The sequence below is a fragment of the Zeus faber genome (genome assembly GCF_960531495.2).
Source record: "Zeus faber genome assembly, chromosome: 8".
NCBI lineage: Eukaryota > Metazoa > Chordata > Actinopteri > Zeiformes > Zeidae > Zeus > Zeus faber.
The window spans coordinates 10,286,032-10,301,201 of record NC_137195.1 but is presented as its reverse complement, the minus strand read 5'-3'; the positions used below and the strand labels follow the sequence as shown (position 1 = coordinate 10,301,201).

The window sequence follows — 15,170 nt, the reverse complement described above, 5'->3', positions numbered from 1 at the left end:
AGTGAAGACATCAGGCGGGGCTATGTGGGCGCTGCAGCGGTGTGTCAACTCGCTGTCGGAGAGAAGAGAGAGTGAGGAAATGCAGCTGCTGCCGGTATACTGATGGTGTGGAAAATGAGTATTGGAACGTTTCAAATATTCTGAATCTATGTATAGAAAAAAAGGATATTTTTGACAACGCTAGTCTACAGACATTTTCTGATTGTCGGCCTTGTGAGCGCAGGCATCAGCCGATCCCGATTATTTCAAATTGCTCAAATATCGGCCCAATCAATCGACGGACCGATTAATCGGTCGACCACTAGTAAAAAGTATAGAAAATATACTTAAGTACAGTGACAAAGTAGTCACTATGAAACAGTGTAGCTAGTTGTGGTCAGTAAACTGTTGATATGGCTGAACATTCACAAAAAAGGGTGGAGAGGCACCCTCAGATGAAGAATATATCCCCGCCACCTCCAGTGACCAAGAAAACCCCCCAAACAATCAATCAATCAATCAGAAGAACGGAAGCTTTCCGGAAAAGAAAGTGAGCGTCTATAAGAGACGATGGGTGGAAACCCAAATGTCTGGGAAAATAAAAAGTTATTCAAATGGATTTGTGGGACTCGTTGTGTAAACCACCCAACACAGACAATCTTATGGATTCCACTTTCAAAGCATTGGCCAAGAGGAGCGGGAGATATTCCATCCCTGCCACCTATACTGCACTGCACGCCCGAACCATCAGAAAGTGTGGGTGGGGATGGGCTTCAACTAGACCTGTGCCACTTCATCTTTTGGATAAAAACGAGTGACACTTCCTCATCCTCCGTTCAATAGAACTGCTTCCCAAAGAAGAAGAAAACAGATGAATGTTTAGAAGAAAATGATGGTGGCCGCATTGTTTGGGCACCTGTCTCAGCAGCCAAATACTTGACCACACTGGAAAACCTTGTTGGATACATCAATAAAAGCCATTACTGTACTTTGGTTTGATTCATCTGTACGTTTAACGTCTTCTTCTTCATTCACCATTTTTAGTCGAGGAAACTCACATTTAAGCATTTATTTTTAAATCACTAAAATGGCCAGTGGATCTTTTTTCTTTCTTTTGTAGATAGATAGATAGATAATGTGCCTCAATCAAATAATTACAGGCATTCAAAATAATAGTAGGATTTGACTCATTATTGCCATTTGGAACAATACATAAATTGCTTGGTATATATTATTTGTTACCAAATAAACCCTTTTCCCTTTATCGCTGTGAGCAGTCCGGGTCCACCCAGTGCGAACTTTACTCTCCACCGCGTGCGTAAAGATAAGAGCAACCGTCTGCAAACGCGCGCGCGCGGACACGCACTCTCACACACACACACACACACACACACACACACACACACACACACTAATTTTAGAACAATGTCGTGTGAGCCGAGCTATAACTTCACATACTGTACAGCGAGAGGCAGCTTCGACTTATTTGCAGCAATCAGGAACCGGCATCTTAACCGACTAAAATGATGTAAAAAAAAAAAAATCCACTTGCGGTATAAATACGTCAAAACATCTGCCTCGCATCCCAGTCCCGGCTCCCGTTTCACGGAGAAGCCATTAGACAAACAGGTTTGGAGCCACGCAGCCCCAGACCAGGAAGAGAGGAAGCGGCGCGGAAACGTCCTCTTACACACACCCAAGTTACCCAAGTTATCATAACTCCAGTATAACCTCCGTGTGATGCCATGCGTCCAGTATGGCCGACAAGGGCCCGCTTTTAACGTCTTGTATTATATTTTACCTTACGGTCGGCGCAGCGATATTCAAAATTCTCGAGGAGCCCAACTTGAAATCGGCCACATCCAGGTATCAACGGGACAAGGAAAGGATTCTGGAGACGTACACCTGCTTGACGAAGAAGGATCTGGATTACATTTTGGAGGTGAGTGAATAATATTGAAGGGAGAAAAAAAAAGTATATATATTTTTTTTTTAGAGATCTAAATGCAAAACGGGAGTTTATGGATTACGCGATTGGATTAGAGTAACGCGATGAGCGCGTTCCGATAGCAGATGACGTCACAGCGGCTACGCCCGCGCTTTCGTTTGGTCAAACCCGACGTGACGACGCTAGCAACACGGACTTGTCCGGAGTATCGGAACCGAGCCGAAGCGCTTTGTTTGGACACTACACGGTGCTGCCGTTGCGTGTCGATCACCAATGTAATATAATGACGTAATCAATCTCATAACCCACCCACCCGTCTTTCTTTCACGTTTTGTTAAGTTATTTGTAGTTTCGTTTATTGCACATGGCAATAAAGTTATGCATAACTGTGTAGCCAGAGCTCCGTGTCGAAGTAAACGGAGGTCTGGAGAACATCTGGTCAAAAAAAAAAGTTGAGATCATTTTATTTAAGATTACAAACGGTGAGACCTTGCGGAACCGGAGGCCGCTATTCGAGCCGCCCGGGAACGGCGCCTCTGGTTTGTTTTTCTCTCCGGGGTGTAAACAATTTAAAAAAAACAAGTTTTTTTTTGTCTTCTTTCATTTTTAATCTAGTCCTTCGGTTGAAGCGTTACCTTATGATAGATGGCGCTTAATTTTCTCGTTTCAATTACAATATTCGCGGCGTATAACATCTGATTATTTCGATCGGGTGGCCCTCGTCGTTGTAGCGTGACGCAAATTGGTTGTTGCTCGTAGGACGACACACAGGTGAGCACCAGCCTCCGCCCTCCTACCGCCAAGCCCCGCCCACACCGCGCCCAACGCGCACTTATTATTTGTACCTGAGGGCGTGTCACGCCTTTGGCTTCGTCGCAGGTATTTCAATAGTTTGAGGTGTGTTTCCGGTTTGAAAGGACCAATCAGACGAGCCATGACGCAGGACTCTGATGACATCGCCCGCCAGCGTTTGCGCTCAGATGACGTCGGCAGAGTGGGCTTCAGAGATGATTTACTAGTTATAATAATAATAAAAATAACTATTATTATTATTATTATTATTATTATTTAAAAGTAATAATAATAATTTCAATTTTATTTTGGGTGGTTGCACGTCGAACAGGGCTTCCCAAACTGTGGTCCGCCGCCACCTAGGGGTCCTCAAAGGTATTGGAACGGGTCCGCTGCAGAATTAATATTTTAAATACACGGGGGGTTTTTTTCTTCACGTGTTTTGATATATTTTGGGAACTGCGGACTTACAACAATGACTTGTCTCTCTGCCATTCGACATGTGATTTTAAACATTTGTGTGCACTTCACATGCAGGTGATGTCAGAGGCTGCTGGCCAAGGCGTTGCTGTCACTGGGGGAAAGTATGTCAACAACTGGGACTGGCCCAACTCTGTCATCTTTGCAAGCACTATTGTAACTACTATTGGTCTGTAACCCTTACTAATCTAACATTAACCTTTCATTGATTCATAAATGTCTTTGTTCGAATTGGTTCCGTTGTGTCAAAAATCATATGTTTCCAATTCCCTAACCATGTCATCTCACTGAAATTCCTCCGCTGAAATGTTTGTTACGGAGTCACCAAAAAGTCATCGTAAAAACGCTGTTCACAGAATGTGTCGAAGAAAGCCGTCTGCAACACAATCTATTCCTCTCGTTGTCTTCCATTTTAAATTTGTGAAATCTCTCCCAGGTTTTTGAGGGTTTCCCATTTCTACCCCATCCCCTCACATTCTGTAGGTTATGGCAATGTTGCCCCCAAGACGGTTGGCGGGCGCGTGTTCTGCATCCTGTACGGCCTGTGTGGGATCCCACTGTGCCTGGTGTGGATAAGTGAGCTGGGGTCCTTCTTTGGGGACCGGGCGCGGCGCCTGTCTGGGGTCTTGATCCTCAGAGGCGTTTCTGTGGTAAGCGTCAGGTTTAATACAGTAATATGTACAATTCGAGTTTCGCACATAAATTGGGAGTGTGACTTTTAATATGATTTCTTTTTTTTTCTCTCCTTTTTTTTTTTTTTTTTTTAGAAAAAGGTCCAGTTTATGTGTACAGCCATCTTTATTTTTTGGGGGCTGATGGTGCATCTGGTGATCCCCCCATTTGTTTTCATGTCTCTGGAAGGATGGAGCTACTTGGAAGGCCTTTACTTCTCATTCATCACCCTCACTACAGTCGGGTTTGGAGACTACGTCGCGGGTATATTAGAATTATTTATATTATTATATATTGTATTGGATAAATCTTTTAAATCGACACTTAAATGCAGGCAAGGCACTTCAGCGCTCTCACTTTTCATTTCAGGTGTCAATCCAAACATAGAGTACCCCAAGTTATACAAAGCTTTCGCCGAAATCTGGATGTACATGGGCCTAGCCTGGCTCTCCCTGTTCTTCAGCTGGAACGTCCACATGGTGGTGGAAGCCCACAAGGTGCTGAAGAAACGGAGGCACAGGCACCGGGGCTCCCAGGACGAGGAGCCGCAGGCCGAGGAGTGCGGCGCCAGCCCGGCCGCCCGGCCCACGGTCGTGGACATCTTCGACTTCCTGAGCGAGGAGGGGGAAGACTACGGCACGGTCATCAAGGAGATCGGGCACCTGGCGAGGGCGGGGACGCAGTCCGGGCAGCTGAGCCGCTCCAAGAGCTGCAGCGACCTCTCCGCCACGGACATCCAGATCCTGGACCACTCCCCGCGGCAGAGACGGCGAGTCGGGATCAGCCAAGTGTTCGCAGGCGCGGCGGCGGCGGCGGCAGAGGAAGAAGAGGCTCTCTTGCTCGTTCAGAACGCCGTACCAGACCCCGTCACGGAAATGCCCCGGGTCAAAGAATTTGGAGAAAGTAGCGCCAAAGGCGCGTTTGGCGGTGGCCCCGACCAAGACGAGTTAGGGGAAATTGTCCGGCGTCCCGGTGGTGGAGGGACAAGGTTCACCATATCCAAGGTGGAGGACGGGGACGCCATCGCGGAGACGGATGAAAAGGGTTAAAAGCTTTTCTTCACCAAAAGTCTGAGCGGCACGTGTTTATACGGCGGGAGACGTGGTCCAAGAATCTGGAGCGGGCTTGAACGGAGCGCGGCATCAGCACCACACATGTACCATAAAAGACACCGTAAACCTCCACCCACTCACAGTTGCACTGTACAACGCCTTTTTCGAACCATTAAATCGTTTTATTTTTTATTTTTAGCCGATTGCACTCATTCTGTCACGCTTGCCTTTCCGTTGCACAAGACGTCTTTTAGACATTTTTATTTTCTATTTCAAATCGCAGCGCAGAGCTTTGTGGTAGACGGTGCCGATGAGCAGCTTCCCTCCGTGGCGCGCCGCCACCGAGGACCCCATGATCACGCCGCCGTCGTCGCCGTAGACCTGGCTCACCGCCGGCTGCTCCGAGTGGACGTTCTGGACCCGGATCACCTGTTCGGAGGAGAGTGACGGGGTGTTCGGGGGGGGACCCACAGATGGGGTGAAATTTCGTGCGATTTGTAAAGCAGAAGGAAGGGACCGACCTCGGAGCCAGCTGGATGTTCGGGGTCGGAGCTGGCGATCTTCAAGCCGTTTGGGTGACAGCCGAGCCACAGGTCGCCCGTCTCGCCGTCCACTTCGATGTTGTCACACAGCGACCCCACGGCCACAGACTGTTTTAAAAAAAAAAAAAATGGCTCTAGCATTTCAGTGATCAGTCATCGATCCTTTTTTTTTTTTTTTTTTTTTTACCTTAATATACTCCAAACGTTCCTCTTCTTTTCTCTCAAATACGTCTATCTCATGGTCCAGAATATCTGAAACATATATATACCTGAAAAAGGACAAACGTGTTTATTTTAATTATTTCGTAACGACATGACACACGTCTTAAAACACAACCCCCACACACACACACACACACACACGGACACGACATCGTCCCAATCGGAGAAGCGCGTTGGCGACCGTTTGTCGGGCGAGGCGTTGATGCCGTTCGCGGAGAGGAAGCCGCCGGCCGCCACCCTGACGTCTCCAGGACTGTAGTAAACCACTTTGCAGGAGGGGAGGCCGAGGAGGACGGTGAGGAGGTGCAGCCACTCGCTGGGGGAGGACTTGTCATTCGTGGCGTAGAAGTGCTCGGGTCCGACCGCGACCACGTCGTTCACGCTGCGGGGAAACGAGGGGAAGCCGACGCGCGGGGGGGGGGGGGTTGAGTAAAGAAAAAAGGGGAAAATAAGCGAATCCGTGCGTAGATGATGCCGCGACGGTGTCGTTATGCGTCCCTACCTGTGGAGGAGGTCGTGGGTAATGGTCTTTTGGTGCACTATCGTGTTGTGCTCGAGCCTAAAAATCTCTACTTGGCTTCTGTGATGAGGGTGATTGACCACAAAGAGGTATATCGATTCATCTGTGGAGTCAAACAACACAACGAATGGTCTTTTTTTACCCTGCAAAATAAACAGAAACATGCAGTGCACAGCGAGGGAGGAGCTCACGGCTCCCCTAAATAAATGATTTGGAATAGGGGGACTCGAGGACCTATTTGTTGAATTAGAGGTTAAGGCGTTGGCCCTACGCAGTCAAGTCAAAACAAAACGTCTGCTGAGTCGCTCACGCCTCCAAATCCTGTTCTACCAGATTTCTCTGGATGTCTGTTCTTGTTTGGCTTTGCATCGGAACTCGCCCAAAAAAAAACAAAAAACTCCGGTGGTTGTGTGGAAATGCGTTCGACATTGCAGTACTGACAATGCGTTTTTTAAAGAAGTCACATAGAAATGTGACGCAATTGATGAGGGAAAAACAACGTTGATTTTTAAAAACCCATAACTCGGGGTTACTGTATGTGTTAACAACTTCCTCGAAATAAGTGAAAATAACGGAATTCTGTGACAGAAAGATATCGTTTTGATATTTATCCGCCATTTATTCCAAATACTCGTGTTTGTAACTTTGTTATTCTCTGCAGTTTTCTTTGTGTCAGAGCAAAGCCGACATTTGGTTTGTTCGAGAGATTTGTTAAAACAATCAAAACCGGGAGAGCGGTGGAACAGCCTGCAGCCAGGTACAGCCTTAGCGTCTCGTAGCTCTTTAAAAACGTGTTCAAAGATTGAATTGATGAGACTTGAGTAGAGACAAAATAAACAGACTTTCAGGTCAATGTACATACCTCATTGTGAATACTGTTTACGTAGATCCCTATCGCGTACATCTTTTTATTACATTTTGCTTTGCTTTTTTGTACATTTTACTGTATACTCTGTACGACAACGAGTCTAAATTCCTCGTATGTGTGAGCGTACGTGGCCAACGAAGCCTGATTCTGATGCATCGTTGATGTCAGAAATAGATGCTCCTTTGGCTTGGCCTGCTTTGGGGCCTCGCTTCACCTCACCCGCATCGTCCGTGTAGACGCTGATGCCGTGAGGGTTGAAGGAGCTCTGGTCCAGTCGTCCCTTGATCCGTAGCTCCACCGGCCTGGCCCTGGGGTCCAGCAGATCCAGCGCGTAGATCTTTCCCGGAGCGTCAGAGAACGAGGGCAATCCTGGATACCGCAGGCCCTGGATTGAAACAAGGAATATGCAGTTTGCACGCTGGAGATCGGTTTATAATTTTACATGAAAACTGTTTGTTTTTTTTGTTTTGTTTTTTTTAAATAACGACTGCAAATCATTCCTCCAGTTTTGAATCTATAATTAACGGTCAGACATAAGTAAATAAATAAATGAATGAATGAATGAATGAATGAAGTCATTATTTACATGGTGGAAAAATATTATTTCATGAAGATCAGGTTACTCTGAGATGAGTGAAATAACATCACGGTGTATTTAACAAATTCTGACCGAGACACATATTTGGAAACTCAGCATTCAGAAAAAAACCATATGCCTTGCATTTATGTATATATGAGTATAATATATAAGTTATATAACATACTGTGCTAATGAGGGCCAGGCCATCTCTCAGTATTGTAACATCTTCGGCACCAAACTCTGTAAATAAAATAAAAATAAATAAAAATAAAAGATGATGATGCACACAAAACTGTATTTCTTCCTTTCGTAGACACCGCGATAGATTGGACATTGCAACGCATGGGAAAGGGCGCCCTATGTGAGAGCTCCATTCACCCAAATGATCACGAGACAAGTCGCTGCTCGACCCTCGTGAATAAGTTTGGACACGCTGCGTGTGCACGGAGCACGGACTGATCACCCCAAGGGCCGACCGGCGCACGGGTCCAGGGGCCCAAGAGCTCGGGGCGGGGGGCCCCCTACACCAGAGCCTGATGCGTGATGACGCCGTCACTAACCTCACACGTATTGCCCCCGCGGTCAAAGGGCTCAGTCATTCATACCAACAACAAAGCACCGGAATTCCCATTGTAACAGCCTCAACGTGTACTTTGCAGGCGTCACCGTGCCGGCGCCAAAAGTGAGTGATCCCCCTCAGTTTATCCGCAGGACATTAAAGGTGAAGCGCTGCATTATTGTCTCGGGCCTCTCATGCAAAACGGACCATGTGGTGGAACCGATTTTAGGACTTCACTGCCTTCCCACCTGCCGACCCACAGGGGAAAAGCTGAGCGGACCTGTGATTTCCCAGTGGTGCAAGAGCTGGGATTAGACTTGGCAAACCTCCACGGACAATCACGCGGCCGTGGCGGTACCGGGTCTGGGAAATCTGACGGATTGCAAGTTCACCTAAAGAAAAGGAAGCGATTACGGGGCTGGTCGCTGCAGTCGGGGGCACTCAAATCCCTCCGGGTTGCGGCTGACACACAGAGAGACCTTTTTTTTTTTTTTTTTCGACGGCTTTTCGGACGGAAGCTTTCGTCTACCTGGGGTCAGCCGGGTTCACAGACAAGACGACCACCAGGAAAAAAACATTTCCTGATGAGAGCAGGGGGCAGGATGTTGAGCTTAACGCAGGGGCCAGAGGAGGCGTCTGTGCACGGGGGCCCATTGTGTCATAATCCGCCCAATGCAGCAGAGCGGTACATTTCTCAATAGTGAGATTGTGCAATGGGCAAATCAGTGTAATAGATATAAGATATGGGTTGGAAAAAATAGCGGGCCTGTCCTCACAGTGTAGCATAAAGTGATGGTGGTGGTGTTGTGGGGTCAAATACATAAATGCTGATTAAATAACCTGTACTTTTCTGCAGTGCTCACCGATGTTCTCTAAAAGCTGACAGTTGGGCAGGTTCTTCGGAGCCACCTCTCTTGTGGCAAGGACCATTTCTCTGAAAATGCAAGTTTAAAAGCAAAACATAGACGAATTCAGGGAAAAACATGTTAAAGTATAACGAGCACAGCAGGTTTGCCAGAGTCAATACCGCTCTGTGTCGGTAGTACAGCACGGAATTAAACACCGACAGAAACACAACTAAAAACACGGCTATACGACCCCTTCACTGACATACTCACCTCAATTTATAAAATCGTTGTCCAATCAAAGCTGCAAAAGCAGCAACCAAAACAGCAGCTAGTACTTTCCGCATGGCTGACCTTTATCCTTTTAATGCTGGAGAGTTTCGCAGGAACAGAACGGTGCAGCATCTGCACACTGTGACCAGCAGGGGGAGCAGTCATCTGTCCAACCATGATGCTGTTCATACCACGGAGGACCTCATGACACATACCTACCTACCTACCTACCTACCTACATACATACATGTGTTTATTTAACATTTGTTGATTTAATAACCTTTATTTTGAGTGATTTGTTCCTCCGTCCGGTTGTCTACTGGCCATAGTATGGTTATTAATTTTTGACCGAGTTTTACTACAGACTGGGGGATGGTACAGGTTCAGGTGAATCCAGGATGAACAGGCAGACAGGCTGGCAAAGGAAGCTGGACGATGACCCAGAACAGATAACACTGGGACAGGAAACACTGGGACAGGTAACACTGGGACAGGTAACACTGGGACAGGAAACACTGGGACAGGTAAGACTGGGACAGGGAACGCTCAGACAGGTAACAGAAACAAGGAACACTGGGACAGGGAACAGGAAACACTGGGACAGGAAACAGGAACAGGGAACAGGAACAGGGAACACTGGTACAGGAAACAGGAACAACTGGTAGGGACCAGACCAAGGAGGCTAGGAGCGTGGTCGGTAGCTGAACAGGATCTGATACCCGAGGAAGGGAACCTCAGAGTTTACGAGCAGGTCTCTGCTGTTCTCAGAGTGGAGTGATCCTGACCACCATCAGCTGCGCAACCAGGACCTGGGCGGAGGATAGAGATGGGGAGAGAGGGGGAAAGAGAGAAGCCGGCAAAGACTCCCATTCAAACCAAAACTGAAAATAAAATAAAACCACACTCACACAGAGCACACAGGGAGGTCACGGGGGAGCAGGTGTAACATCCTCCGTAGTTCACACCTCACTCTCTGGAAAAAAAAACCTGATACGTATATAAAAAAAAAAAAAACCCCACAACGTCCCGTTTTTCTGTTGTGCTTATACACAGTAGATATGAACGTTCAGTCACAGAAACAGTGTCTGCAGGTGAAAGGTTAGTTCATTTCGAAGGCAACGAGGCAAAGGCGTCCGTCCTATCATTTACATAGAATGTGCACTATTTCCAAATCAGCAGTCTGCGGTGCGAGTACAATTGACGAGGCAAAATCTATTTTGATCATTTGTTTATTCCGTAATTCAAGTATGAATAAGCAACAAATGTTAAAATTACAACAAATTCACATTTTTCCCCAAAATGACCAGTTGAAAGACTCAACCCCCACCTGACAGTAACGTATGCACCGAATAAAGATGAATAAAGATGAATAAATATCCATCAATTCTCTTTTAAATGTAGTGAGCAGTGAAAACCTCAGCGTTGCAAAACTTAAATATCATATCTGAATCGACATTAAGGAACAGCACTACACACGTGAGAAAGACGCATCATGCGTGACCCCACACACGGTACATTATTGTGCAAGTCTGAGTCCCGTGTCGAAAAAATAAGCTTCTTTAGTAGCTTGAGTCCACTGCATAACTTATTCCGTGTATTTAAGTGTTAAGTGCAATACACTTCGACTGATACAATAAAAATTGCATTCATCACACACACCGCGACAGGGGAAATACAGTAAGTAGACCGCGGTTTCTCGGTAAAATTTCCACCCTCCCCCAACTCTTGACTATTCCAAATCACAGCGCAGAGCCTTGTGGTAGACGGTGCCAACGAGCAGCTTCCCGCCATAGCGCGCCGCCACCGACGACCCCATGATGGCGCCGCCGTCGTCGGCATAGACCTGGGTCACCGCCGGCTGCTCCGAGTGGACGTTCTGGACCCGGATCACCTGTTTCGGGAGGGGGAGAGGAGGATTGGATCATTTTCAACATCCCTCCGGCGCAGACGTTCCGCGGCGGCGCGGGCCTCGTTCCGGCCGCTGAACCCACCTCTGATCCGGGGGGACTCTCTGGGTCGTGGAAAATAAGTTTCCAGCCGTTGGGGTGACAGCCCAACCACAGGTCTCCGTTTTCGGGGTCGACCTCAACGTTGTCGCAAAGGGACCCGACGGCCACAGACTGGTGAGGTAACGGCAGAAAGTGTTTATTTTTAATATTTATGTGTGTGTGTGTGTGTGTGTGTGTGTGTGTGTGTGTGTGTGTGTGGTTGCATTTAATGGGGTTTCTCCGTCCTGTCCCTGATATTTACCTTCACAGAGACCAAAGCATTGTCTCCCATTCTCTCCAAGACGTGGACATTTTGGTCCAGCAGATCTACCACATAAATGTGTCTATGAAATAAAGCGAGAAGAACGTACGTTTGTTTACTTATGGGGAGGAGGGGGGACATTTAGATTATGTTTTACAAACATAACAGTACCTTTTGTCCGGGGAGATATTGATGCCATTGGCAAAGTAATACCCGTCGGAGACGACTTTGACTGCGTCCGGACCGTAGTAAACCACGCTGCCCCACGGCTGGCCGAGAAAAGGCTCCACACTTTTGAGGATTCCGTGGGCGAAGTAGTGGTCGTTGGTGCCATAAAAGCTCTCCGCCCCCACTGCAACGATGTCATTTACACTGAAAGAAAGCACAAGTCCAACCATAACGAATTCATTAGTCAAACGATCCAATTGATTTACACTTGCTCACCATTTTCCTCGGTACATCTCTCCAGTTCGGTCTGAATCAGCCGTACCTGTGCAGCAGCTCATGCTTGATGGTTTTCAAATGCACAAGGGAGTGCTCCTCCTCCACGAACTTAAAGATTTCCACTTGGCTGTTATGTTCAGGGTGGTTGACGACAAACAGGTACACTGTGCCGTCTGGAGAGCGAGACAAAAGAAAGGTTTACACGGTTTGTCCTGGAGGAAAGAAAGAAAGAAAGAAAGAAAGAAAGAAAGAAAGAAATGCACAAGACACAGCCAAGCTGAACGTTGATGTTCACCGTCGTGGTTCATGTCCAGGGTTCAATGCACAGTTGAACCTGAAATGACTGATAACAGCCATGATTAGTCTGTACTCTAGGGATAAACAACGGTCATTAAATACATTACAGGCAAATAACTACCTCTGAGCAGGAGGAAAATTAAACAGACTTTATCTTTTTTTTTTCTCTCTCAAGTATTTGAGCTACGAATATACTATAAAGGCAACTCCCAAAATCCAAGCACGAGGATTTTCTCACAATCTAAGACAGGATTCCCTTTATATTTGAACACCAGAGACTAAATATTTCTAAAGAAAATCTGTCTATTACCAACGGGGTTTCGTTGACAGGGTTATTCTGTTCGACGGGTTGGACCACTTTTGTTTTTTGTTTTTTTCTGCCAGCCAAATAGAAAACAAGTTGGAACACCGTTACAGAGACTTTTTTTTTTTTTTTGCTCGTTTGACTTTTAGTCTGACTTGAATGAACGGTCTCCTTTTTTGGTATATTTAAAAAGGAGAACTTTTCTTTTTACCCCCTTCATCGTGGTATACACTGATGCCGTGGGGATTGAATGAGTCGATGTCGAAGTTCCTGGTCATGCGCAGTTCCACGGCTTTGACCCTGGAGTCCTCCAAATCGATGCTGAAGATCTTTCCCGGACTGTCTGAGAAGGACTGCATTCCAGGGTACTTCAGGCCCTAAGAATACAACAGATACTTTGCATGAGGGAAACCGTCAAAATTGTGCGGTGACAGTATGCATGAGAATTGAAATGACAACGTTAGGGTCATGTTAAACTTACTTACAGTACTGATCAGGGCAAGTCCATTTGGAAGTATTGTTATGTCCTCTGACCCGTACACTGTAAAGAATTGGATATAATAATAACTGACAGCGGTGGAAAGTAAGAAAGTACAAGTACGTCGCTACTGTACTTCAGCATATCTTCCACGTGTCTGCACTTATACATTTTAATGAGTTTTGTGTACTTTCGACTTTCACTCCACTACATTTCAAAGCAAATATTTATACGTCTTACTCTGCTACATTCCTGTTACAGTACCCTTACTTCAGCTTTCTAATACTTTTCTAATACTGTATAAAATCCCACATATTATTAATGTTTATAATTTTTCACAACATTCATAATGACACGGCTAAAAAAAAGTTATATTTGTATATTAGTAAGTGACTATGACACCACCTTTACTACTTTTGCGCCTGAGCACTCATCTGCGGGAAAAAAAGCTACAATATGAATTTATTACTGTTATAGTTATGATGAGGGTTTTTATGATGGTGATGATGAGGATGATGATGATGATGATGAAAACAACTTTGACCTCCTTTCACAATAGACTTTAAGACGGGAAAGTTGTATTTAGTCATGCTTACCCAGGTTTTTGATGGGAACACAGTTGGGGAGATGGTTCTGAACCAGCTCTCTGGAAGCGAGCATCCGTTTTCTGCAAGGCAGCCCACGGGGGGGGGGGGGGTGGTTTGAACTCACGAGTGCAACGCGCAGAACACTTACTACAGGGTTTAGCCAAAAACTCACCTGGACTTCAGAATTCTCTCCCCGATCAGAGCCGCCAGCGCAGCCACAACGAGGGCGAGCACCGCTAGTTTCCCCATTCCGGGTGGGCGCAGGGGAGCTCCGCGGAGAAGAGATGTCACGTCGACATGCGCGAACTCCCTCGCTCACGGAGCCCGCAGACTCTGGGCGCGTCTCGCCGCGTTCCGCCGGAGCCCGGACGTCGGTAACTCCGCGTCGCTTGGGTTCCCGCTTTCCGCGCCGAAATGCGTTGTTTTGCCGAGCTCGCCCGTTCCACCAGCAAGGAGACGCGTGTCGGCGCAGCGCAAAACTCACACGGCGGCCGCCGTAAACGAGGTTAGGCGTGTTTTTGCAAAAATAAATAAAAATGATTAAAAATAAATAAATAAAATAAAACCCGCTCAGGCGCACGTCACCAAGCCGGAGGTTGGGTTTTTACGAGTTCCGTATTCGATGGAACGCAGCATTAGTCCCAGCTGGACCACACCGGAAGTGCCGGAAACTGACCTGGAACCAGTGACGTAGGTTCCGTTCAGATCTACTTCTTGGTGCATGGTGCTGACGTTCAATCAAAGTGCCTGGTCAAGCATCTACGTCTATCTAATTTTATAAAATATATAGATTATAATGTTGTACTCGTGAAGTATCAATGCTTTTATAACAATAATGAAGATAACATGATAAAAAAAAAATAATAATTGTAATATTCTAATTCGGGGTCCAGTCCCTTATTGTTATTGTAAGAGGAAAAAGAACCCAAAACTCTATGAATTTTTGAAGTCCAAAAACCATACGGAAAACCAACTTCTGCGTGACACACGAACGGGTGGTGTCTTGTCCGAACCGCGCTGTCACAAAGACCTCGCGGTCGAAGTTTCATCCAAATCGGTCCACGTACGGAGCAGATATTGGCGAAAAACCGACCAAAAGTAGAGCGATTTTGAGACCGACGTGCCAGTATGCCCGGTCCGTAAAATGTCGAATCGCTGTATGACAAGGATCTCGCGGTTTAAATTTCACCCAAATTGGTCCACCTACGGAGCAGACAGTCAAAAACCAAACAAATTTGACCCGAAATGTTCACTGTTTCCAGTTATATGACAGGTTGAACGAGAGGACATACTGAACAAGATGAGATTTACACTAAGACGCTTTATGACGTCGTCATGTTATTTATTATAAATGTACAGATTCCGATTGGGGATGTTCATCCGGATCGTGTCCAGTGGGCGGCGTGGGGCGGGTCCCTGGGTCTTTAGAAACAACATCGACCGGTCTGTGACGTTTTACCTGCAGTCGGTGGAGCAGG

At 46.5% G+C, this 15,170-nt stretch overlaps 2 protein-coding genes across 2 annotated transcripts; one reads left to right on the top strand and one right to left on the bottom strand.

The window, feature by feature from the left end:
* Positions 1 to 1,735: 1,735 nt before the first annotated feature.
* LOC307233879 (potassium channel subfamily K member 5-like) lies at positions 1,736 to 5,115 on the top strand (the record flags this gene model as incomplete). The annotated part of the gene is made up of 5 exons (XM_080005337.1): positions 1,736 to 1,921; positions 3,257 to 3,368; positions 3,683 to 3,849; positions 3,967 to 4,135; positions 4,241 to 5,115. 5 exons carry the CDS (start codon positions 1,736 to 1,738, stop codon positions 4,918 to 4,920), a joined length of 1,314 nt encoding a protein of 437 aa, XP_079861463.1. The 3' UTR covers positions 4,921 to 5,115.
* Positions 5,004 to 14,329, bottom strand: pon3.2 (paraoxonase 3, tandem duplicate 2). Its single transcript, XM_080004696.1, has 19 exons — positions 13,865 to 14,329; positions 13,702 to 13,772; positions 13,113 to 13,168; positions 12,839 to 13,004; positions 12,073 to 12,199; positions 11,754 to 11,954; positions 11,583 to 11,664; positions 11,324 to 11,452; positions 11,063 to 11,223; positions 9,789 to 9,905; positions 9,333 to 9,413; positions 9,078 to 9,148; positions 7,840 to 7,895; positions 7,295 to 7,460; positions 6,190 to 6,310; positions 5,869 to 6,069; positions 5,653 to 5,734; positions 5,445 to 5,573; positions 5,004 to 5,352 (listed from the first exon to the last, which is right to left on the bottom strand). The coding sequence occupies exons 1-19, from the start codon at positions 13,939 to 13,941 to the stop codon at positions 5,191 to 5,193; spliced, it is 2,256 nt and encodes a 751-aa protein (XP_079860822.1). The 5' UTR covers positions 13,942 to 14,329; the 3' UTR covers positions 5,004 to 5,190.
* Between the last annotated feature and the right edge of the window lie 841 nt (positions 14,330 to 15,170).

Excerpts from the sequence above, each read along its gene's own strand:
- pon3.2 (XM_080004696.1), bottom strand. The coding sequence starts at position 13,941 with ATGGGGAAACTAGCGGTGCTCGCCCTCGTTGTGGCTGCGCTGGCGGCT. Across the intron at positions 13,005-13,112 it reads GACTTGCCCTGATCAGTACT|GGCCTGAAGTACCCTGGAAT; the intron begins GTAAGTAAGTTT and ends TTGTATTCTTAG. Across the intron at positions 7,461-7,839 it reads GCCTGGCCCTCATTAGCACA|GGCCTGCGGTATCCAGGATT; the intron begins GTATGTTATATA and ends GTTTCAATCCAG.